The sequence below is a fragment of the Equus caballus genome, chromosome 8 (genome assembly GCF_041296265.1).
Source record: "Equus caballus isolate H_3958 breed thoroughbred chromosome 8, TB-T2T, whole genome shotgun sequence".
Classification (NCBI taxonomy): Eukaryota; Metazoa; Chordata; class Mammalia; order Perissodactyla; family Equidae; genus Equus; species Equus caballus.
The window spans coordinates 61269940-61294877 of record NC_091691.1 but is presented as its reverse complement, the minus strand read 5'-3'; the positions used below and the strand labels follow the sequence as shown (position 1 = coordinate 61294877).

The following is a 24938-nucleotide window of genomic DNA, read 5'->3' as shown; positions in this document are numbered from 1 at the left end:
TTTTAATGAAAGCAATGGTCCTGCCATTCTTTATTTCTCCCAACACATATTTACAGAAGAAAAAGAATTGTACATTTTAAATTCTGATCATTATACAGATTTTTTTTGCAGCTGAATAATAAAAGAATGACTCTCTTAATGACTTTTTAAAACAACTTCAATGCTTCAAGGTACAAATTCTATGACAAACATTCAATAACTGGAGTAAGGTCACTTCAAAATGAAAGACACTTAGCACCCAGTAAAAGTGATGAAGGATCATCATTGGAGCCAGGATCTCTTAGGAGATCTGACCTGGAATTATCTTTACTACAGATTCACAATCCAATTTATCAACCTACATTGTAGACAGTTGGGTGAAAAAACACATGGAAGGAAAATCTCCATAGGTTTTTGTAGGATTAGAAGAATTTAGCTTTTGAAGAATGACATGTGAATCAGTGTTTTCCCTACGAGGCCTTGAAAAAGTTGCATCTTGAGGTGCCATAAAGAGAGTGAAACTTTTTGTTAGTAGTCAACAATTTCCAATACTGGTTTTCACTTTTTTTTAAAACAATTGTATTATAAATTGCTTTTTATAAAAGGCTAAAGGCACAGTGAAACAACGAACATTTGCACCTCACCATTTTAGAACTCAAAATAATTCAAAAGGCAAAATAATTCAGGCGGCCAGCACCTAATCTGTCCTGTAGGTGGCAAAATTATCCTAAGAGGAACCCAGGGACAAGAGGCAGAACTGCTGCACTGAGGTTAATAGTGGCAGGTGACTTAAAGCTTTACTTAAAATACAGCTTTTAAAGTTTTGAAATTTTTTCAAGTTTTACAATTGAAAGATGCATTTTGTATTGCTCTGAATTAACGAAGATTTATTTTCTGGATAGTCGGTACTAATGCTTAGAAATATATTCTTTCATTTTTCAGGGACTAGGTTTTTAGTCTGATTATCTCTAAAATTCCTCTCCTTTTGCACTTGTTGTCCAACAGGTTTTGCTTTATTGATGATTCATCCATATTGGAGGAAGAGAGGTTGTGAAACTAAAAATCTGTTATTACTTGTTTGTAGCTGTGAAAAGCAAGCTTGAAACCAATACCTAAAAGGGCAGAAATAAGGCCCCCTAGATTTCATCCAGTTTTATGTTTTTTTAATTATCTTGTATGGATGGCAGAATAGTAAGCAAGACTTTAAAGAAGTAATGGATAATTTACTACAGAAAATTTGGGGCATCACGATTATGACTACATTTATGTGTAAGAAACAAGGAAGCTTATAAATGATTACAATTAAAAAGCTAACTACAGCCAAATAACATTTTATCCTCAGGAGTTGGCATCACTAGTCTTTATAGCTTCTTTGCTTGCTTTCAGGATGGAAACATTATTCTCTGTCCTGGATTCGTCATTAAAAAGCAAGATACGAAAAATAGTCACAGTCATCAAATAAGGACTAGTGGCAAGCACTGAATATATAGTTACCTGAAGAACTAAGACTAAATGAGAGCTAGAAGGGAGAAAGTATAGTATGTTATACCAGTATGTTCTGAAAATGTTAATATAACATGACTTTAAAAAATAGAAGCAGGGGCCGGCCAGGTGTCGCAGTGGTTACGTTCACACGTTCCACTTCTTGGTGGCCCGGGGTTCACCAGTTCCGATCCCAGGTGCGGACATAGCACTGCTTGGCAAAAGCCATGCTGTGGTAGGCGTCCCATGTATAAAGCAGAGGAAGATGGGCATGGATCTTAGCTCAGGGCCAGTCTTCCTCAGCAAAAAGAGGAGGATTGGCAGTAGTTAGCTCAGGGCTAATCTTCCTCAAAAAAAAAAAAAGAAAAATAGAAGGAGAATAGGGAGAGCAAATGAAAAAAATTTTAACTGTTTTGGTTATCATATTGGTGGTGGTTGTATTAGTATTGTTATGCTAAAACTATTGCATGTATAAGGTAGATAAAGGAAATGAATAATTGTGGGATATTCTACTTCTATCATACCCTGTGTCCTTGAAAACCAGGATTATCAATATAGAAAAAAATGGAGATATACTTGTAATAGAAAGGATTAGGTAAAAATCCTGTAGTACTCAATTTGATTTGGAAGTATCAAAATAAACTCATGAAATGTTTTATCCTTAAAAAACATAGATATTTCCTAGCTTTCTCCTAGAAACAGTGACCAATGTAATAGCAATGAGCATCCTCAGAGCCTCGATTATGGTTCTGAAATACCATTTCTCACCGTCAGTAACCAGGCTTCTCAGAGAAATGACTGATTCCAGGTCTGGATGCAGGAAGCATACAAGTTGAGCTTGGAATATCTAGTCATAGGAGACAGCAAGGAAGCTATTAAAGACTGCAGAGTAGTGTCAAAAGGACTCAGAACCAACTTGATGAGGTTCCCAATGGCCAAAGATGGGACAATTTGAGCTTTAATAAGGTAATATTTGAAACGGATTGAAACTTATCAAATACGTGTGAATCCATGAGTTCATAATACTAAAAAAAAAAGTCATCTCTGGAAGATGATAGGAAACAAGTCTATTATCTTGAAAATTGGTGAATAAAGGGAAAATTCAAATATTGACTTTCCCTTTCCCTTTCACTGGTTAACCAAATAGTAGATGTAGGGAAACATCTCTTTATAAAAATCTTCCAACTAATGAATGAAAAAAATGATAGAATACTCCAACCCCACAATGGATCCAGGCATTGAGTATCAATTTTACTGACATCACAAAAAGAGAGAACCAGACATTATGTGCCCTCTGATGAAAGAACACACCATGACCTGTAGTCTTGCCAAAAGGACTGAACCTGAGTCTGCTCAAAGCTCCGGATCCATGTGTCACATCCAGAGGGGAGAAGAACATGCTGAATTGCACCATGAGTATGCAATCAGCAAAATATAGACTGTGCGAAACTTTATAGGTCATAAGACCAGGTTCTTCAACTGGTAAATTTTAAGGAAAAGAAAAAAGGGGGAACCTTTAGATTAAAAAGAGATGTAAGGGGCCAGCCCTGTGGCCTGGCGGTTAAGTTCGGGCGCTCTGCTTTGGTGGCCCAGGGTTTCACCGGTTTGGATCCTGGGCGTGGACATGGCACCACTGATCAGGCCATGCTGAGGCCGTGCCCCACACAGCACAACCAGAGGCACTCACAACTAGAATATACAACTATGTACTGGGGAGCTTTGGGAAGAATAAAAAACACTAAAAAAATTTAAAAAGAAGGTTGGCAACAGTTGTTAGCTTGGGTGCCAATCTTAAAAAAAAAAGAGAGAGATGTAAAAGATGTATGTAATAAAACAATTCTAAATGGGTAAGGTTAAAATGCAGTGTGTAGAGGTACACACGTGGGTGATGATAGAGAAATGCAAAGAAGTGATTACTATTGCAATCAATGTAGTGGTTACTTCTGTGGGGTTGGGGAAGAAGATCGTCAACTGTGACAGGACAGACAGAGGACATCCAGGGTGGCAGGCAGAGCTCTAAAAGAGTATTTCCCTAAAATAATGTAATAAGCTATACATTTTCTTTTGGTTTTCAGTTACTTATGTTTTATTTTATAATTTTTCTAAAGGATAAAATAAAAAAAAATCAAAGCCCTTAGGGTTTTCCACTAAAAATTATGCATGAGAATACTTCTACTGTAAATATCAGCTGATGGCTCTTAAAAAATTGCCTATATTATAGAAATATTTCTAAATAATAAGCTACAAATATTTGAAAAATATAGTATTAAATTCTTATGTGTGCACAGTTATAAAAAGTCAAATAATTAAGTATACATTCCTAACACAAAGTTTATCTTGTTACAGTATTATGTTACACAATTTGGTTAAACAGACTTCGCTGACTTCCAAAATTTTCCTTTCCTACTCTCATGTAAGGTTATTCATGTTATTCTATTAGATATTAGAATATGAGCATTGGAACAGATTTCATATTTCCTTGAAAGTCCACACTTTGTTTCACTCTCCATCTTTTTACATAGAACAAACATTAGTTATCTTGCCCAGCCATGAAGGTAATTATTAACATGTAGCATTACACACAGTGTCATCCAGTTTACAAATAAAGATCCTTCACCCACATACCCAGCCTCGTGTTCTCTTCCCTATATTAATGGCTGATGGAGACAATTTTTTGTCATTAAGTGTCTAAGAAACTCAAGAATGTAAAACATTTAAACCACCATAGTGAAAGTAGTTTTAAAAGGCAATATAACAATAAACACGGGCAAACATTTAACTGTGTTGTACATTTTTGCTCATTAAACATCGACCATTTCCCTTCAATTTTTCAAGCAGCATCTTAACAAATGGTGCAATTGTATGATTTCCTTCTCTTTCCTTTTAAAAAAATTATGTGGTGTTCGAGCGATTCACATATTCCAGAAGAGAGCGGTCTAAGACCCTTCGGATAAGAGCCTCCTCAATTATATTAAAATCCTACAATAAAGAAAAATAGTTAGAAACATATAATGAGAGACAATAGTTTTCAGAAACTGGACAATGAGAGTCAATGCAATGCCCTCATTTTGCAGGAAACCAAGGCCCTGAATTTAGTGATCTCTCAGTTTCCATAAAAACTGTCACAGAACCCAGGATGTTTGCTTTGTGGTTAGTGCATGTTCTATTTCATTTTACTGCCTATCAATTAACCAGTTATTGTCATAGTAAAATAGTCTGGATTTGGAATGTCAAGGTTTTATCTGATCTAGCTAGTAGTTTGTAGTCAACATTACAAATCTTGGTAAGAGTGTTATGTTTCACATAAACATATAATATGGAATAAAATTAAGACATTCCCATAGGATTCACCAATCCCAACAGTACTACTGAATATCTATTTCCAAAAAAAAATTGAAAACAAATCTTTCTTCTTGCCTCCCTGAGGTCAAAATGGAATTCAAAACTTTTAAATCAGCACATTTTGTAAAAAAAATAAAAACTATTAAGAGCTCTATCCTCTGCAATCCATCTCCTCTTCCCCAATAAACTAAAAAAAAAGTAAACTCTCCATTGGCAGTGCATTCTAAAACATAAAAGTAACTAAGCAAAATCCAAAGGAAAGCCATAAAGCACAGAAGAGAACAAGATATGTACTAAACAGTGGCTTGTTCTTAAGCAATTTATTAAACTTTGGGATTCAGATACTTCACAGCTAAGTGAGGATCATAATACAGTACTCATTTCACAGAAGTTGCTGCAAGGAATAAAATTAGGTAATTTGTATAAAGTGCATCGTATAGTACTTGGTGGTAACTTAAGAAACAAAAAAGCAAAACGGAGAACATCCCTTCAACTTCATTCCATATCCAAGAATATGGGTTTTTTAAATTTTTATTTATTTATTTTTAAGATTGGCACCTGGGCTAACAACTGTTGCCAATCTTTTTTTTTTTTTTTCTGCTTTTATCTCCCCAAACCCCCCTGTACACAGTTGTATATCTTAGTTGCAGGTCCTTCTAGTTGTGGGATGTGGGACACCGCCTCAATGTGGCCTGACGAGCGGTGCCATGTCCGCGCCCAGGATCCGAACCCTTGGCCGCCACAGCAGAGTGCGCGAACTTAACCACTCGGCCACTTGGAGCCGACCCCCAAGAATATGGTTTTGAGTGGGGGAAAGTGACTTCTTCCTGACCTGCCCTGGATCATACTGTGTCTGAAAGGTCTTGAGAAGAACGGACTGAACATGAATAGTCAGAACAGGTATGGAATCAACCTGGCTTTTAGAACATCTTATGGAGCTAAACTAAAGAGGAAGCATTATGCGTTGTGAAAAATGAGCACACGCAGACCAGAACCAGGCTCTGGTGAGGCCTTGCGTGCTTTAGGCGCCAGGAAAGACATTATCGGAGAGATGGAGCAGAGAATGTGAAGCCTCTGTGGGGCAGCTTCTTCGATTCTTCCAGTGGTCCTTCCACTCCCACATCCTCTCTTCCCTTCAACTCGCCTAACATCAGGGCCCAAACTGTGAAAATCACTTTAGATGCATTATCTCGTTTAACCCTCACAAAAGCTTTAGGGAAGAGGTGTTTTTATTCTTCTCACTCAACAAATGAACAAGCAGAGGCTCAGAGGTTAAATATCTTGCCCAAGGTCACACACTTGTGACAGAGCTGTTACTTAGAACCCAGGTCAGGACTCAAGGTCCTTGTGTTGAACCTGGATAATCACAGTGGGCAGATCAGAAAGCAAGGAGAAAATTTACAAATGACAGTCTTTAACAATTATTAAATTCTACCCTAAATAGCATGAAAAGAAAACAGTCAAATCATGTGAATTACATGCAAATTCAAATTTAACCCTTAACATTTCACATATTTAAATAAAAGTAACAATAAAATATTCTATTTCAGAACATGGCTATGAGTGATTTTTCTCCCCATAATAGACTGAAAGGGACTCAGAAGACAACCCATTACCCTCACATGGCGACGCATGGACCGAAGTACAACAAAAGCTATGTTACTTTTTGCTTATTAGTCTCATTTCTGATCGTGGGAAATACAGTCATAAGTAAAGGACTATTCATATTATACTTAAATTTTCTTACATCTTAAAAAAAGTCTTAATATGAGGAGATTGGCCAGGAGTTGGTCGTTATTGATGGATCAGTGATGGGTATATGGAGGCTCATCATACTATTCCATCTACTTTTGCACATGTTGAAAATTTTTTCATAATAAATTTTTTAAGTTTAAAAAAGTTCAGTAAACATGAGTGTTGTGTTTTATAGAATTTAAATTAAAAATAAGGCCTGTGTGTCTCACTACTGACAATGTCATACCTACTAACAGCCATTTAAAAAGCAACTGGATGCAGAAGAAACTCTCTAAGCCATTTCATTACTGATGTGATTTCATCTGAGCTATGTAAGTTTTCAAGTTCATAAAAATTATAACTATGTATAGGGAGGGACGAGAGTAGAAATTAAAATAATTTGAAAGCAAAATCTGGTTCTTTACACATGGATCACAAAGAAAATAATTTTGTCTAAGGCAGATAACCACTGTAATATTAACAGTCAAATTTATGAAACATTATATTTTTATGATTTCCTACTTAATGCTAATAGTTAACACTTCAGCTATATACAAATTTTTTTCTCTAGAATTTTATTTACTTGTTTTAAAAAAGGTAAGCTTAACACAGACAGCATAAAAACAAAGTAAAAGTAAGAAAATATACTCACTAGGAAATCATCATAAAACAAAGTGTGATTGACTTGCAAATGTCTTATTAAACTGCCACTGAAGCTGTTCGGATTCTCATTAGGTATTAATCGGCAAATGGGACAGAACTGGAAATAAACAAGACCAAGAGTTCAAGAAAGAATTTAAAATAATCATTAGTTTCAGATTTAAAAAATAATCGTTCAACAAAGCGAATTTTAACTTCATGAATATATTGGCCATACTTCAGTATTATGTTTTAAAATTGCATGAATATTAAAGCAACATTAAACAAATAAAATCACATCTATTCTTCATATGTATTTCTTGTATATAACAGTAATAGCTATTTGTTTCATATTTATCAATTTATTATTTAAACAATATTACAGTTGGTAGACGTACCATAAATTACTTAATTAGTTGCCTACCTTGTGGAAGACAAGTTTTTTTGTATGTGGATATTTTGTTATTATAAATGACATTATCTATAGTGTTTATCTTTGGGGGATTATTTTCTTAGGATAAATGACCAGAAATGGAGATTAGTAGGTCAAAGGTTATGAATATTTACAATTCATAATATCTATTGCTCTATAGTTTTGTATTTTTTTTAAAGATTTTATTTTTTCCTTTTTCTCCCCAAAGCCCCCTGGTACATAGTTGTATATTCTTCATTGTGGGTCCTTCTAGTTGTGGCACGTGGGATGCTGCCTCAGTGTGGTTTGATGAGCAGTGCCATGATGGCGCCCAGGATTCGGACCAACGAAACCCTGGGCCGCCTGCAGTGGAGTGCACAAACTTAGCCACTCGGCCATGGGGCCAGCCCCTGCTCTATAGTTTTTTATTGCTATCAGTAATATAGATTATCACACACCAGCATCAGTTCTTAGTATTTACGTGTATTTTCCTAATTTAATAGCCATTAATTGCTCTTTAAAAAAAATTTTTTTCATTTTGAAAAAATGGGTAATGAAATGGGTTGAGATATTGACAAACTCACAAGAAATTGCAAAAATAATGCAGAAAGGTCCCATGTCCCCATCACCCAGCTTCCCCAAATGGAAACATCTTACATAACTATAGTACATTATCAAGACCAGGAAAATGGCAATTAACTAGACTACAGATCATACTTAGATTTCATCAATTTTTGCATGAACTCATTTTGGGGGGAGGGGTTGTACATTTGTGTAGCCCTATGAAATTTTATCACATGTATAGGTTCATATAACCACCAACACAATCAAGATACAGAACTGTTCTGTCACTACAAGGGAGCTCCCTGATGTTACCTTTTCACTTTCTCTTCTCTCCCTAACCCTGGCACCCACTGATCTGTTCTCCACCTCTATAATTTCATCATTCTGAGAGTGTTATATAAATAGAGTTATATGGTATTTAATCTTCTGCGATTGGCTTTTTTCGTTGAGCTTAATGACTTTGAGATTCATCTACATTGTTGCCTGCATCACTAGTTCCTTCCTGTTTATTGCTGAGTAGTATTCCATGGTATGGATGTACCACAGTTTGTTTATCTATTTACCCCCTGAAGGACACTTGTTCTTTCTACTTTTTGGCTGTTACAAATAAAGCTACAATGAATATCTGTGTACAGATATTTGCACAAGCACATTTTCCTTTCCTAGGATAAATTTCCAGGAGTGTGATTGCTGGGTGTTATGGTTATGGTTATGGTTATGGTTATCTGTATATGGTGTTATGGTTAACTTTATAAAAAACTGCCAAATTATTTTCCAGAGTGACTGTACCATTTTACATCCCGATCAGCAATGTGGAATTATCCAGTTTTTCCTCATGTTTGCCAACACTTGGTACTGTCAATACTTTTTTATTTTAGTCCCTTTGATAGGTGTGTAAGTGGTATCTCATTACGGTTTAAACATGCATTTCCCTACCGGCTAATATAAACGACTCTTTTAATGTATATTGCTTTATTATGTTTTAAGCTAGGTTTTTAAAAAAATTTATTTCTTCATGTATTCATTACCTAAAATACCAGATTCAGAATCATTACTGAATGCTAAGCATGTGCTAAGTATAAATTAGGTGGTATTCTCATTTGATCTTCACGAAAATCCAAGGAATTATTATCCTTATTTTGTTGAAGAACCTAATTTCAGAGGGGAAGAAATAAGCTTCAATTTATCCCACTATAAGTATCAGCAATGGAATCTAAGCCTCTACTAGATAATCCAGTGTTCTTCTCATATTATAACAGTGTCTAATTTATCACCTTGGATGATGTTTTTCTTTAAATCTAAATGAGGTCTTTATATAATTCTTTTCTTTCTTATTGTTTTATGGGGTCCTGGTTTCAATATGCTCAATTTCTATAAACAAGCTCCATTTCTGAACTTTGCTCTACTCCATTAATCTTTTTTTTTTAAACACTGGCACCTGAGCTAAGAACTGTTGCCAACCTTTTGTTGCTGTTTTTTCGCCTGTTCTCCCCAAATTCCCCAAGTACATAGTTGTATATTTTAGTTGTGGGTCCTTCTAGTTGTGGCATGTGGGACGCCACCTCAGCGTGGCCTGACGAGCAGTGCCATGTCTGCACCCAGGATCCGAACCAGCGAGACCCTGGGCTGCCGGAGGGGAGTGCGAGAACCTAATTAACCACTCAGCCATGGGGCCGGCCCCTACTCTGTTAATCTTTATGTCTTATTTTTAATAAAATGACATCATTCAAATTATTATTGCTTTCTAACCACTTATGATTTTCTAATGCTCTAGCTATCTTGGTTAACTGGCAACACTGGCTATCGCAAGACACCACTGAATCTACTCTGAGACACCTATGTAGTAACAAGAACAGAGCTGAGACCAAGAAATATTTTAACAGAAAAGCAACTAATTTTTTGTGGTGTGGAAGAAAGAATATGTGTGTGAGAGAAATGTGTTCATTCAACACTCTTTATTGTGCCTCTACTCTGTGCTAAGCACGTGGAATACAGAAACCAGTAAGCTAGGGTTGTGTTGCAGGGCCTTTGAAGTCAGCAAGCCTTGGGTTCAAATCCTAGCACTGGCTCTTACCAGCTGTCTGACCTTCGACACGTAAGTTCCCTCTTCTGTCAAATGGAGACACCACTACCTATCTTGTAAAGTAGTTATGATGTTTATAAATAATGTCCTTAATGTGCCAAGTACATATGAGGCATTTAATAAATGCCATATATTTACTACTATTTTGATCCCTGTCCTTGAATAGCTGGGGCTCCCTAAGGGAAGATTACACATGTCCTGTTCACCCTTGCATTCCCAGTACCCAGAAAATAGTTTCCAATTTCATCCCAGCCTCTCACTGACTTAACTGTGGCAAATAATTAATCCTAACCTGTAAGATGAGAATTATCTCTGTTTTGTGGGGCTGTTGGTAGATTCAAAATAAGACATAATTTCACATTATGAAGCCCAGTCACTATATTAGCTGAGTCCTTGGCACATATAATAAACGGCTTATCATTTAAGCAGATAGTTTCAACGCAGCATAACAAGCACTATATTCAAGATATGAACAGACAACTGTTCAAGACCTGAAAAGGGAATCACTAATTTTGCCCAGGAACTCAGGAAAGGACTCAGCCGAGATTCTGGTAACTGAAATGAGTCTTAAAGAACGAGCCAGTCATGCCCAAGGAGGCACATCACAGGCAATGGAATCAATGTGGAGAAAGCCTGGAAATCCTAAAAGGACAGGGCAATGGAAATAGCTCAGCACAGCTGAGGACAGGGCAGGTTGGAGGAAGTGGTGGGAGACGAGTTTGGCACGAGGAGTTGGGACCAGTTCAACTCAATAGATCCTCATTTGAGCGTTGAACATGGTTTCTGATGACACCGCGCCAGGAGCCAGAGGTACAGAGATGACTAAGCCCTGGCCCTACCATTAAGGAGCTTCAAGTCTAACAGAGGAGAAAGCTACAGGAAACCTGGAATTTTAAGCAAAGTAGTTTTTGTTTTTAGTCTGATGTTAATAAGGAGCGAGTGGAGGCTTCAGTCTTCCAGTGTGCAGAAAATTTAGTTGTGTGACTAAAGAGATTTCCACTAGAAGGACACTGCAAAACAATGGGCTAAAGTCTGTGCTACTCCAAAAATTTCTTTTAATTCTTACATTGGGGAATTTGACCTGTTGGAGGAAAGGGTAAGAATAGGAAGGAGAAGGAAATGGTAAATGAGAGACTGACTGATCATCACCTAAGTACCTAAGTGTTCACCCACCCTCTCCCTAACGTTGCCATTTTCCTAACATCAGCTCATCCTGTATTATTCCTTTCTACTCAGTGCTCCCAGCCCATACTACTCATATTAGGTACCAATAATTGTTCAGTGTACATTCAAAAGATCTTCACCTCATCTCAGTATGGACTTTATCTGATGGGGAATGTAATGGGCAAGTAACAGCCACCACATTAGAAGCTACCACCAACTTCAATCCTTCGGAATGTCTACTACACTGGACACCCAGCTCTATCTGTGATTTCGATTAACCTCCACAGCCACTCAGCCAATTATAGAAAACTTCCTATATGATGACAAATGCCATTTGGAGAAGAAGTTAAAGTTTCCTGAATCCAACGCCAAAAGAAGAGAAAGGAGCCAGGCACTGAAAATAATTACAGGCAAATCTATAACCAAAATTAAGGTACCAAACTGCACATCTAATTTAGTAAGAGTTTGAAAGCAAATTTAATGATGATTTTTCTTCCTTCCAAAACATTTGTGCACACACGCTCCCACGCCCCAGTCAAGTCACAGGTATTCTGAAGGAAACATCTCTTGGAAATAACCTGCTGTGGGGAGGAATGGCTCAGGCTCTAGTCACCCTAGTTTTTGTTCCAAACCAAGAGAAGTCCTGTCACTTCCCTTAAGGAATGAATCTCCGGAGCAAGACAGAAAATAAAAGACGAGAGGAATCTTTGAACCTGGGTAACCGGAATTCTGCTTTTCTTTATTATCTTTTTTTTTCATATCACTACATCCTACTACGTGCTAGGTTCTCCACCAAGAACTGGACATGCAGGGTTGAACAAAGGAGTTAAGTTCCATGACTTCAAGAATTTAATAATTTAGAGAGAGAGAGACAGGCATGAAATGAATAGACAATTACAAATTGTGGTAAACTAGAAAAAAAGAGGTGAGAAAAGCAAGAGCTGAAATTAATTTGGGTGTCAGGGAGGGCTTCCAGAGGAAGTGAGACTTAAGCTGAGCTCTAAAGGATAAATAAGAGCCAGCCAGAGAAAGAAAGAGGACCCTGGGCAGACAAGATAGCCAGAAAGTGTGGTTTTGGCTGAAACATCTTTCCTTTACAAGATAAACTACCAAACTTCTCTCAGAAGTGGTCTCATAATTCAATCGGAAGCAAGCTGTTTGTGTCATTCACCTCCTTTGAGTCTATTATTCCACAGATATACTTTTTCAAAAAAATAAAACATGGCAGAACGTAACTACTGTGTGACAAAAAGGAGCTGTTGGCTGTGAAGGCTGCCCGCGAGGAAGGTCAAATTCCCTGATGTTCCTAACCTACTATCCCAGTCTTGAGCAACTCAGGAAATAAAAATTAGGGGCTAGCCCAGTGGCACAGTAGTTAAGTTTGCACGCTCCGCTTCAGCAGCCCGGGGTTCACAGGTTCGAATCCTGGGCGCACCTATACACCGCTCATCCTGTGGCAGCATCCCTCAGACAAAATAGAGGAATACTGGCACAGACGTCAGTTCAGGGACAATCATCCTCAAGCAAAAAGAGGAAGATTGGCAACGGATGTTAGCTCAGGGCCAATCTTCCTCACCAAAAAACCCAAAACAAACAAACAAACAAAAAAAGGAAAAGAAAGATTAGTTGCTTGTAGTTTGATTTCAGAATTACCTAATTGTATCTGGAAGGTAGAATCACTCTCCCAAGCCTCTAACTGGCCTGAAACTTACTACGCCAGGTAAATTAGATGATGTGACTGATCTCATCTGCAGGCAAGCCCAGCAATCGAATCCTTTAAAGCAGTAATTCCTTGCTAACTTCCACAGCAATCCAGAAGCAGCCTCAGGCTCAGTCCTCCTTGTCCAGGACTTCCACCAGGGTGTTTTTAACTATGTGTCCCCAGTGTGGATCCCTAAGCACGTGAACTCCAGCTATGCCACAATACCTACCTCTAGCCTTTTCATAACCACAGCATAGATCCTGACTTCTATTTGGCTCTAGATCCTTCGGAGTGACATGTGTCTTCAGCTTCTAGTCAAGAACGAACTGCTAACAGTGAAAACCTAAAGGTCTTCTGTTCCAGTGACCATCTCTAGATGGCCCTGGTCTGTTACAGAACCATGGATTTTCTGAACAATCTGCTCCCACCTCAAGGCCGTGATAGCATCCCGGTCTTCTGAAATTTTACCACTTCATCCTCCCCATGCCTCCCAGCTTGGTTTCCCCAACCGTGAGAGTACATGGCTTCCTCTGAGAACTCTCCACTAGCCTTGATTTCACATAGTTGCTTAGTAGAGCACAGGTGTTCACCATGCAGGCCCTGGAGCTGGACCACTAGGTGCAAATTGTAGCTCTGCTATTTACCTTGCAAGACTTACATAACCTCTCTGAGCCTCAGTTTATCATTTGTAAAATGGGGATAATAATCATACGTATCTCATAGGATTGTTGTGAGCACTATCTACCTACCTATCTGTCTATCTAATATACTAGTTTCAATCTCATCCACATACAGAAAGGATTTTATGAAAAAAACAAACTTAAAACACAGTTCAAAAAGCAAAAACATATATATAAAAACAACGCACATATAGACATATATATGTATAGATGTGTGTAAGAATATATATACACACACACACATAATCACGTACATACATAACATAAAACTAAAATAAAACTCAAAATAATCTTCAAGGTATAATTATACATTTGTTAAGCCTGAGTAATTTTAAAATAAATGTACCCAATCTTGGCCAAGTTAAGGTGAAAGGGGTTTAATCATAAATTGCTGACACAAATATAAATTGACTTAAACTTTTTGGAAGGCATTTTGGGAGCGTATTTCAAGAGTTCTTAAAAAGTTTACACTCCTGGTCCCAGAAATATCAATCTAAGGAATTTCCCTGTAGGAAGAAATCCGATAGAAGGAAAGGTTTAAATGTACAAGAATATGAATTCAAATCCTAAAAACTGGCAACAATCCAAGTGTTCAAAAATAGCAGAATAGCTGAGTAAACGATGACGTACCCATCGCCACTCTTCTTTTCCTCACAACTACACAAAAATGAAAATTATAACACCACACTGCCAAGTAAAACTAAAATGCTAGGTTGAAAAGAAAAAAGGCAGCCTTCACAATGGACCTATGAAATAATGAGCAATATGTATATTTAAAGTGCAAGCATATGGATAATTATTCAGACTAGGAAATAAAACAATAGGTTGATTAATAAAGACGAATGACTGTCAACTTTCCATTTCTAGTGTACTGTCACGATAACCCTCTTTGCATTATTAAAAAAAGCTTTTAACTTAGGATGTGACTGGTTAGTATACTAGTTAGACCTTAACTGTGCATTTTAGATCTTCTTGTTGATTATGCCCATGGTTATCTGTAAGAGATGTCTAATTTCATAAATAAAAGAATGACTGCACATTAGTAATTCTTATCAGTTTCAACTCAACACTTTCATATTGTTAATAGTCATAGAACTACTGGGACTGGCCTGGTGGCCGAGTGGTTAAGTTCGCGCGCTCCGCTGCAGGCGGCCCAGGGTTTCGTCTGTTCGAATCCTGGGTGCGGACATGGCACTGCTCATCAAACCATGCTGAGGCGGCGTCCCACATGCCACAACTAGAAGGACCCACAACTAAGAATATACAACTATGTACCGGGGGGCTTTGGGGAGAAAAAGGAAAAAATAAAATCCTTAAAAAAAAAAATAGTCATAGAACTACCATAACCTTGACATAAACTATCCTTTATATCACGTCTATAAGTAGAAGCCTAGTAAATGGATTTTCTAAAGTATATTGAATTTAGACATTCCAGAAATATAACAACAAAAATCCTTACCACAGGTCTCCTTTCCGATCTGTGATGAGTAATGCAATGATCCAGCAAACTGTCTTCATCCAATTCCCTCTGACAAAATGGACACACGCACCTGGAAATTGCATAGAATACAAGTACTACTAAAATTGTTAGCACTTAACTGGAGGTAAAAAATAGAACATAGGTAAATCTAGTTTCCAGTCCTCGTTCTTTCAGATTTGATATCATTTTTCCTATCCTGGTAATGGTGTTGGTGCCTGAATTTTTTCTCATGAGAAATGTAAATGTGTATCCTCATAGGGACAGGGCAGAGAAACAGTTATAACACACTTGAAACACTTTGTTCTTTCTGGAAGAAAGTACAATCTGAGCACTCACTAACTGAGAAATTGAGGACACACCACCCAGCTGTCCCTGGGTTCCTTTTTCTGTCTCTTTTTCTTCCTTCCTTTGCTAATTCAGGTAACATCTAAATTGGGTGTTATTTGTTCTCCAACTCCACTAGCATATATATCTACAGGTGTATATAAGGAACATTTGTCCCTTACATCTGTGCTGTCCAATCCAGTAGCTGTTAGCCATATGTGTCTATTGGCACTTGAAATGTGGCTAGTCCAAACTGAGATATGCAGGAAGTATAAACTAAACACTGAATGTCAAAGGCTTATTTAAAAAATGTAAAATATGTCAATTTTTACACTGATTACATGTTCAAATAATATTTTGGCTATATTTGGTTAAATAAAATATATCAAATATTAATTTCACTTGTTCCTCTTTACTTTTTTAGTGTGGGTACTAGAAAATTTAAAATTACATATATTTCTCATTGTATTTCTATTGGATAGTGTTGCCTTAAATTCTTAGGAACAATATGGAGGCTTGGAATTTTTTGCTCACTTTCCATTATAAATATAACTTCCTGTTCCCCAAGGCTTGTACTCTGGGACAAGCTCCCTGTATAAGAATTTTAAAAATCTGAACATATAGTAAGTTCTTCTATAAAGCAAAGATTTCTATCTTAAATGCAAATATTAATCTATCTTGTAAGATTGATTAATCAACAACCCTTCTCATTTTCTGCTATTTTAATTCTAAGTAGCAGGAGAAATTAGGATTTAAATTAGCTTTCATATATTTTTAAATTTTCATAAAGCCTATGAACCTTGCAACTAAACCCACAAACTTTCTTAACCCATTTGTTATCCTTTCTTCCTATTGGTCTTTGTAGCCAATCTAATAGAATCTACACTCTGCTTAGAGCTAAAATACTCATTTAAAGTTTATAATACATGATATAAGATTAATCCTATAATAACAGGTACATTTGCAAAGAAATCTCTAGTAAAACAAAAGGAAGGGGGCGATCATTTAGACTTTCAGGTTAGGAAATTTAAGCTATATTTTGAATATATTTTCTTGAAAGAAGCAGAACTAAGATTCTCCTTCAGAAGAGAGGAAGAAATCACACTCTTACTGAAGACCCCTATCGCACAACTGAGTTTATAAGCAGATTTAATAGTTTCTAAGCCATCAGCCGATGCAGGAGAACACAATCATTTCTTTATTTCTCCAGTACAGAGAGACTCCAACGTTTGTAATTACTCTGGCCATCAGGATAGTAGTCATGACCCAGATTTGTTTCTTTTCTTTTTTTAAAGGAAAAAAAGATTAACGATCAATATCCTCCATTATACCTATTAGCCACCTCCACCCTTCCTCTAGCCCTGTAAAAGAATATCCACCAAGCAGCTGTAGGACTCCAAATGCCTGCCCGAGGCCCCTTCTTCCTTGTTAGGATATATATCCCGAGATGTCACTTCCTGCTTTCTAAAGGGAAACCAGCAAAATGAGAGGGAATGAGCTGGGAAACAGAGCAGCGGTGATGGAAAAGTAAAGATGAATAAGCTTTTAACCATGATTTACTTCAGCAAGCTACTAGTCAGAAAACAGAGCCTGGCAGAAATTGAACAGTTCTGCATTCTATTTTTGGATCTTCCTGAATACAAACTTGTCTGAGGAAGTTTCCCCATCTCTCCTGTTTTCTGTTGGTTCCCCCATGCAAAGTTTTTCAAGTAAAGAGAGCAAAATTCTTTCATAATTATTGCTATTAACAAATGATTACCAATAACAGGTATTATGATTAAGAGCCTAAACATAACTACATAATTTTCACAATAAAAATGTTAAACTTTCCAGCCCATTAAATTCTATATAGACATATCAAATTTCGCATTAAACTATATTGTATTGAAACAAACCTTGTTGCTGTCTCCCCAAGTTCTTGTAGTGGTCCATACTTATCTATGTACTTCTGACAAGTTCTTATGTGTGCCCTCATTTCACTGAGGCAAACCTATACAAAAGCAAATTGAAAATAAACTCACTTTTGGAAAGGGGTTCAATGAAGTCTTATGTGATCCGGTTTTATGACTTTCATTATTTCAAATAAGGTCATAGTGTGAGGTCAGCAGATTAAAAGCATGCATTCATGACAACAGCACAACAAAGTTAAGGTGTTATCAAGAATAACACTTTTAAAATTTCTGTACTACTTAGAAGATCCAAAGATTGAGAAAGAAAATGGGGAGAGGACAAGGAGAGCAAGACGGAGGAAAGAAAAAAAAGAAAAGAAACAGAAAGAAAGGAAAATGAAGATAAAAAGAATAAATGGATGGATTTTAGAGATGTTCCTAGTAAGTAAAAAGAAACCCTGTGCCTCAGAGAAAGATATGAATACCATGGTTTTATAATATATCCAGCAGTATTACATGAATTCACAATACACAGTATACTTAATGGGCCCATTAAGAGTAAACATAAAAGACAGCTCTTGCAGTCCATTTTTTATGAAGGCAGAATAAAGAGCCCTTGTTCCTCCAGATATACATTCAGAAATCCTAACCAGGAGGGATCTGTTGCTCAATAACACATATTCTACTAAAAGTGTCATCAGATACTGATAAGATCTTGTGCTAAAGGAAGCTCTGTACAGCTGTGGTAAGGGGGCCTACCCACCCTGCTTCATTTTGCCCAAGCTACGGAAGTTAAACCTCAAATATGAAACCTACCATGTCAAGGAAACAGTTATAATTGCTTAACAAAAGGTAAAAAATAAAATCAAGTGGAAATGTAAAGACAAATCCTTACTTTACAAATATCTATCTAAAAGAGGTAAAAACTAGGACCAATCTAGGTAGCTCTCTTAAATCAGATTGTTTTACAACCTTTAAAATCCAACTTTGCACATTAGTGCTCTCTTGTCTCTTTACTACTTTTGTTAAAAGTTTCTTTCTTCCTCTTTGTATTCCTTCATCAACAAAGAGAAGCATTCCTCATATAAATCAGCAATTTGGGGGGGCCAGCCCCACAGCGTAGTGGTTAAGTTCAGTGCACTCAGCTTCAGTGGTCCAGCTTCGTGGGTTGGGGTGTTTGGATCATGAGTGTGAACCTACACCACTCATCAGCCATGCTGTGGCAGAAACCCACATATAAAGTCGAGGAAGACTGTCATAGATGTTAGCTCAGGGCTAATCTTCCTCAGCAAAAAATGAAGCAATTTGGGGACTATATGCTGACAAATGAATTGATAAAATCATAGAGTAAGACATTGTGAGAGAGGGCAGAAGAAACATAAGCCACTGTGCTTGCAGTAAAGGTGCTTATAATCTAATGGAGGGGAAAAAAAGATATGTAGACAAGTGTATAGGAAACTGTTTGATGCTAGGTACTGGAATATGAAGGCCAGACCTCACAGAATGTAGATGTGGCCTGCACTCTGAAGAATAGAGTCTAAAATGGCTATAGAAGGAATTGCAGTATTCCGGGCAAGACGAATAACATGAAAAGGAAGAGACAGATACAAGAAATATCTCAAAGGAAAAATCAAAATCCTTGTGAATAATCAGAAATGGGTAGATGAAAAAAAGAAAGGGACTTCCACCCAAGATAATTGAGAGAATGTTCTTGTTTCTGACAGACACGAAAGGTGAGATGAAGAACTGGATGATGGAATAATATGACGAGTTTGATTTTGTGCATGTTGAATTTTATATGTGACAAAAAGTATCAAAGTAAAAATAAGCAGTAATCCATTATTATGAATGTACAAAGCTATTGATTTTGAGCATTTACAATGTTCCAGACCGTGCTAAGAGCTGATGTTTTATCATTTACCTTTACAATCAGCCTGTGACATGAACATTACCTTTTTCCTTATTTTTCAAGGAGGTAGACAAAAACTTAGATTAATAATTGCCCCAAATCACAAAGAATAATGCAGAGAATCAGTGTTGGATCCCAGGATGTCTGACTCCAAAGATCATGCATAAATTCTGTAGTCAGGCAGCCACGAATAGATTATTGTCTTACATAAATATTCCAAAAAAAAAAAGAAAAATGCATACAGCACTTCCTATGTGCAGTCACTTTTCATAGTGCTGGGTACACAGTTGCCAATAAAACAGACACAGTGCTTACCCTCATGGAACTTAAATCTGGTGGGGACAATTGACATTAAATTAAAAAATCATAAAAGCATAATGACAAATGGTGGTAAGTGCTATAAAGGAAAAGCACAAGATGCTAGGAGAGAGCATAACAGGCTACAGTTTAGCTTAACAATCAAGAAAGTTCTCTAGGGGCTGGCCCAGTGGCCCACTGTGGCTCAGTGGTTAAGTGCACACGTTCTGCTTTGGCAGCCTGGGGTTTACTGGTTTGGATCCTGGGTATGGACATGGCACCGTTTGGCAAGCCATGCTGTGGTAGGCGTCCCATATATAAAGTAGAGGAAGATGGGCATGGATCTTAGCTCAGGGCCAGTCTTCCTCAGCAAAAAGAGGAGGATTGGCGGCAGACGTTAGCTCAGGGCTAATCTTCCTCAAAAAAAAAAGAAAGTTCTCTAAAGAAATTCAGATCCTCAGTACATAATCTCTCTTTGATCTCTAGACTGGTATACCCTAAATATCCTCCCCTTAGCAGTTCAAACTTAACATATCTAAAACTTAACTCTGGATTCTTCTCCAAATCTGCTCCCCATATTAACACCTTCACCTACTCATGTCAGAAACCTAGGAGGCATTTTTGACACTTCATTCTCTCACTCCCACATCCAGTCAATTACCAATTTCCTTCAATTCTCTTTCCTAAATACTTGAAACAACCTCTTTCCAGATCTAATGCTATCACCCTAAACCAGCTTTCTTACCTGACCCATCCTAACAGCCGCCTAATTGGCTTCACCAATCCCACTTTTGCCCCCTCCAGACCATTGTCCACGCACATGCTAGAGTGATGTCTTCAAAATATAAACCCGATCAAAAGCTTATCCTTTTCCTATACTCACTATTGCATTTAGGATAAAATCTAGAATCTTTTACACAGCTTCCAACACCTCACATGAGCCAATCAGGCTAGTATAGTATCAAAGAGGAAAACTGCAACAAGGAGGAAGTGAGCAATAGAGATAAATACTACATAGTCCAGAATCACATAGGTGGAATTATGCCACTGGATTTGATAATAAAGCTATTCACTGGTGGGCTGCAATAGAGGAGCATGAATGGAGGCCACAGAATAGGCGGTCATGGAACTTACAGCAAGAGAGGAAATAGGGGTGGTCGATGACAGCATTTGTTGGAAAAATTAGGTGATGGTTGGAGTCAGGTGACAATTTTACTGCAGCCTACACACATGAAATTGGAGAAAGGGAAGGGGAGAGGCTGAGACAATAAACTTTAGAAGTAGGGGTAGGATGAGGTCAAAGGCATAGGTACAGTGATTAGCTGCATAACAATCTTCTCAGAGGGCTAAGCCAGTAATCGTGAGCACAGGCAAGGGTCACATACCGCGGTGTCACACTCTGTGCAATTCTGGTACTCTGATTTCATTCTTTTGGCTACATCAGTTGCTGGAACTCCTTCTGAAGGAAGATATGCCCGGCAATAAGGACAGGTCCACTTATTGTTCTTTAGACTGGTAGCAATACAGGAACGGCAGAATCTACCGGAAACAAACCAAGAATTCATCACTTTCCTTAAGAGGTATAAAGGCGCCACCATTGCGTATTGGTGTGTGTAAACCATATTCTAATGATACCTCGTACACTGTGAGCTGCACTGCCAAAGTAAAGGTCCATTTGCATCCTACATTCGCCAGAGGATCTCTTACCTTCCCACTAAGACTTCTTTGGGGTCACATGTTCTCACCATATGCACTGCACGCATTTAAACAAAAGAATATAGACAGAGTGGTGAAATAGCATTCGTATATACATAGTGAAAACTATAACTCAGAGGATCTACACTGTGTTCTTTCTCTTCTTTAATCCTATTATATCTAAAATTTGGGGGGAAAATAGGTCTTTGCTCTGTGGGATTTTGTATGTTAGATAAGAAGATAGCAGCAAGTCTAGAAGGTAAAAATACAAGACATTATAATTCTTTATAAAATAATTTTAAAGTCATCCCCAGATATAGAAAATGATCTAATCAGTATTACCACTATTAGGAATATCCTCCAAGTCAAGAAATATATTCCCTGATTTATTTAAAGATGATCATAATAAAATCTTAGCATAGTCAACAGAATTCACAGAAAATCTTAACCTATTTATAGGAGCTGTTGAAGGCTAACTACACACAGAAATAAAAATGAGCATTTAGATAGCAAGATCTGACAGCTCTTAAAGTACTCAGCATATAATTACCTATTTGGGACTATTAACACATGGCAAAAGTTAAGCTTTTAAAATTTAAGTATACTACACATACTGAAAAGTTCATATATCATAGCTATGCAGTTCAATGAAATTTCAAAAACTGAACTCCCAATTATACTGGCCATTGCTGGTTCTTAAATGTACTCTCTTCTACTTCTGTTATAAAATTCTTCTATGCATACAGAGGGTGCTGACGTTTGCACTGTTCTGGAGGCATTTGCTTGATGTTTATGCCTGCCCAGCATCCATTTCCCCTTTTTCTTGCAAGAGCATTTTGATTTTGCTCTGCAGAAACTAACCTCATATTAGATACAATCTGGTGGGACCTCAAAGTGCCCACAATCCCCTGCTGAAGGCGAGAGCACCTGATGTGGGCCAGACTACGCGAACCCTCTCTCTGAAGTTGAATGCTAAACAGAGTGACACAAAGACTGATTCAGCAACAGCTTGATGGAACCATCCCACTCCTTATTTAGAACCCCAGATCTGCCTAGGTTCCCACCCGTTTTTCCCTAAGTGTCTTTGTTATTATTATTGCTGCTTGGTAACATTTTATTTTGATGTAACTTCAAACTTGGTAGATACACCGGTTTTTTAGAAATTTTTAAAACACTTCCACATACCTTAATTCATTTAACTGAACAAACCCCTAAGAAAGATTATTTCCATTTATAGAGGAGGAAATTGAGGTACATAGAGGTTAAATTACTTCTGCAAAGGCACATCTATAGAAAGTGCTTGAACTTGGTTGGTCTAAAGCTGAGGTTTTCTTGTCTAAAATTCACTAACTTTTCTTCCCACCACCACCACAGCTGCCCCAGTTGGAAAGAGCAATACTTTTAGAATCAAGAGACTTAAGTCCTCTGCTGTAGTTTCACTTTTTTCTGCCTTGGGTGATTGTAAATGCTAAGGCACAGTCTGCCCTGGCATTTCTTTGAGGCCCTAAGGATTGGTTCTCAAAATGGAATCCCGAAGGGCATTTACTACAAATGGTCCAAATGCTCAACTCATAATTACCCTTTCTAATACAACACTTGTGGTTCAGACATGAATTATTGACTTACGTAATTTAGGAGCAAGCAGACAGCAAAGTTTTTTGACAAATAATAGGTCTTCCCCCTTTTCTCACAACTTATTTGAGTTTTATGCCAACACCAGCAGAAGGCTAATCCTGGAGCCAAGTCCTCGGGTGGGCCCTGATGTACATCGCCTCATAGCCCTCACGGTCATCCTAAGATGCTGCTCTGCTTTCTCCTCACTTGACTGACGGCAAACTGAGGTTCAGGGAGGTGTAACAACTTGCCAAGGTGACACAGCCAGAAAACAATAGGGCTTTGAACCTCAAATAGTTTCAGTAAGGGTTCAAAGTTTGTAGTCATTTTAATCACCTCAATTCCTCCTAGTGACAAGCAGAAGCAGCAAAATTATAAGATCAGCAATATAGAGACCAGTGGGCTTTACACAGGGGACATTTCTGCTGGCATTTTCTAAGTGCTGTGCATATGTTTTTGCAACTACAACTGATAACTACGACAACGGAAATGCCTCATAGAGATTCATGATAAGTAGCATCCATGAGGCCTGTTTCATCAAGTCCCTCACTAAAACCTCCCTACGCCTGTACGATAGTGTTACATAGAGATGTTATCGCATATGTGAGAATATCAGTTGCAAATCTGGTAGATCAGTCAATAAGCTGTACTTGTTTTAATAAAAGTGATTATTAAATGGAGAAAACACATCAAGACCAAGGTGTTTTGGAACAGACTGAACTTACTGATTACAATACATAAAAACCACAACTTTTAAAAGTGTTACAAATAAGGAGAGGAATTGGATGCCACTGTAGCTTAAGTCTCACTTGCTGGGGTGCAGAAGCTGGACTGCACAACTGCTTAGTTCAAAAGATCTGAGGTTAAAATTCTTTCCCTAAAGGTCCAGCCATCAAATTGAAGTCGCTAGAGCTGGAGAATTTAACATCCCTCCTCTGGTACATTAACATAAAAAGTATACAAGTGATCAAGCATTTTATGAATTGTCTAATTAGAATCCATATGGGGCTATTCAGGTTTAGATAATGAATATATATATAAACTACATTAATAGGCACATAGACAAGATAACTCAAAAATAAAACCTCTTAGAAAGCAAAGCGCAGAACGGTATATATAGGATGAGAACTTGTAGCTTTGCAGATGTGTAAAAACATCTAAAAGGATAAAGAAAGTAAGAACATTTACCTACCTCTTGGAGAAACGAGAACTGGAAAGCAGGGGTATGTGGAGAAGGAGGGTGTTTTCATTGTCAAATTTTAAATTTGAACCATATGACCATATTACCTACACAATACATAAGTTTTTTAAAAAGTTAACCACCCATAGCCACTTGGGATAAATGGTCTGGTAGTTTGTTACAAAACAAAACATACAGGCACCCCTTGGCCCTGCAATACCAAGCCTATTTATTCAAGAGAAATGAAAACATATGTCCATTTATACAAGAATATTCATAAGGAATGTTTTCATAATAGCCTCAAACTGGAAATAACCCAGGTGTCCATTAACAAGAAAATAAATAAACTGTGGCATATTCCTACAATGGAATACTACATAGCAATAAACAAGAAAAAATTACTGATACATGCAACACCATGGATGAACCTCAAAGATGTACTGAGTGAAAGAAACCAGACACGACCGAGTACATCCTGTATAAGTCCACTTATATAAAGTTCTAGAATAGGCCCAATTGATGTATGGTAGAAAAAAAAAATCACAACGGTTGCCTATTAGGGTACACAGATGGGGATTTGCTGGCAAGGGGCATGAAGGAACTTTCTCGGGGTAATGAAAGTATTCTGTATCTTGAGAGGGGTTTGGGCTAAACATTTGTCAAAACTCAGTAAATGTTAGATCTAAGATCTGTGCATTTCGCCAAGTATGTAATTTACCTCTAAAAAAACATAAACAAATATTGGACTGTGATCAATACCATGCATGCT

The 24938-nt window shown here is 37.5% G+C and overlaps 1 protein-coding gene across 1 annotated transcript in view; it reads right to left on the bottom strand.

Moving 5' to 3' along the window:
* RNF125 (ring finger protein 125) overlaps positions 1-24938 on the bottom strand; it is a 38269-nt gene continuing 13331 nt past the window's right edge. Inside the window, exons 2-6 of the mRNA XM_001495353.5 lie at positions 21066-21219; positions 17481-17575; positions 15241-15331; positions 7190-7297; positions 1-4440 (exon numbers count right to left, since the gene is read on the bottom strand). Of these exons, the coding sequence (XP_001495403.1) occupies positions 4354-4440; positions 7190-7297; positions 15241-15331; positions 17481-17575; positions 21066-21219 (535 nt within the window). The 3' untranslated portion in view covers positions 1-4353. The remainder of the gene's footprint in view (positions 4441-7189; positions 7298-15240; positions 15332-17480; positions 17576-21065; positions 21220-24938) is intronic.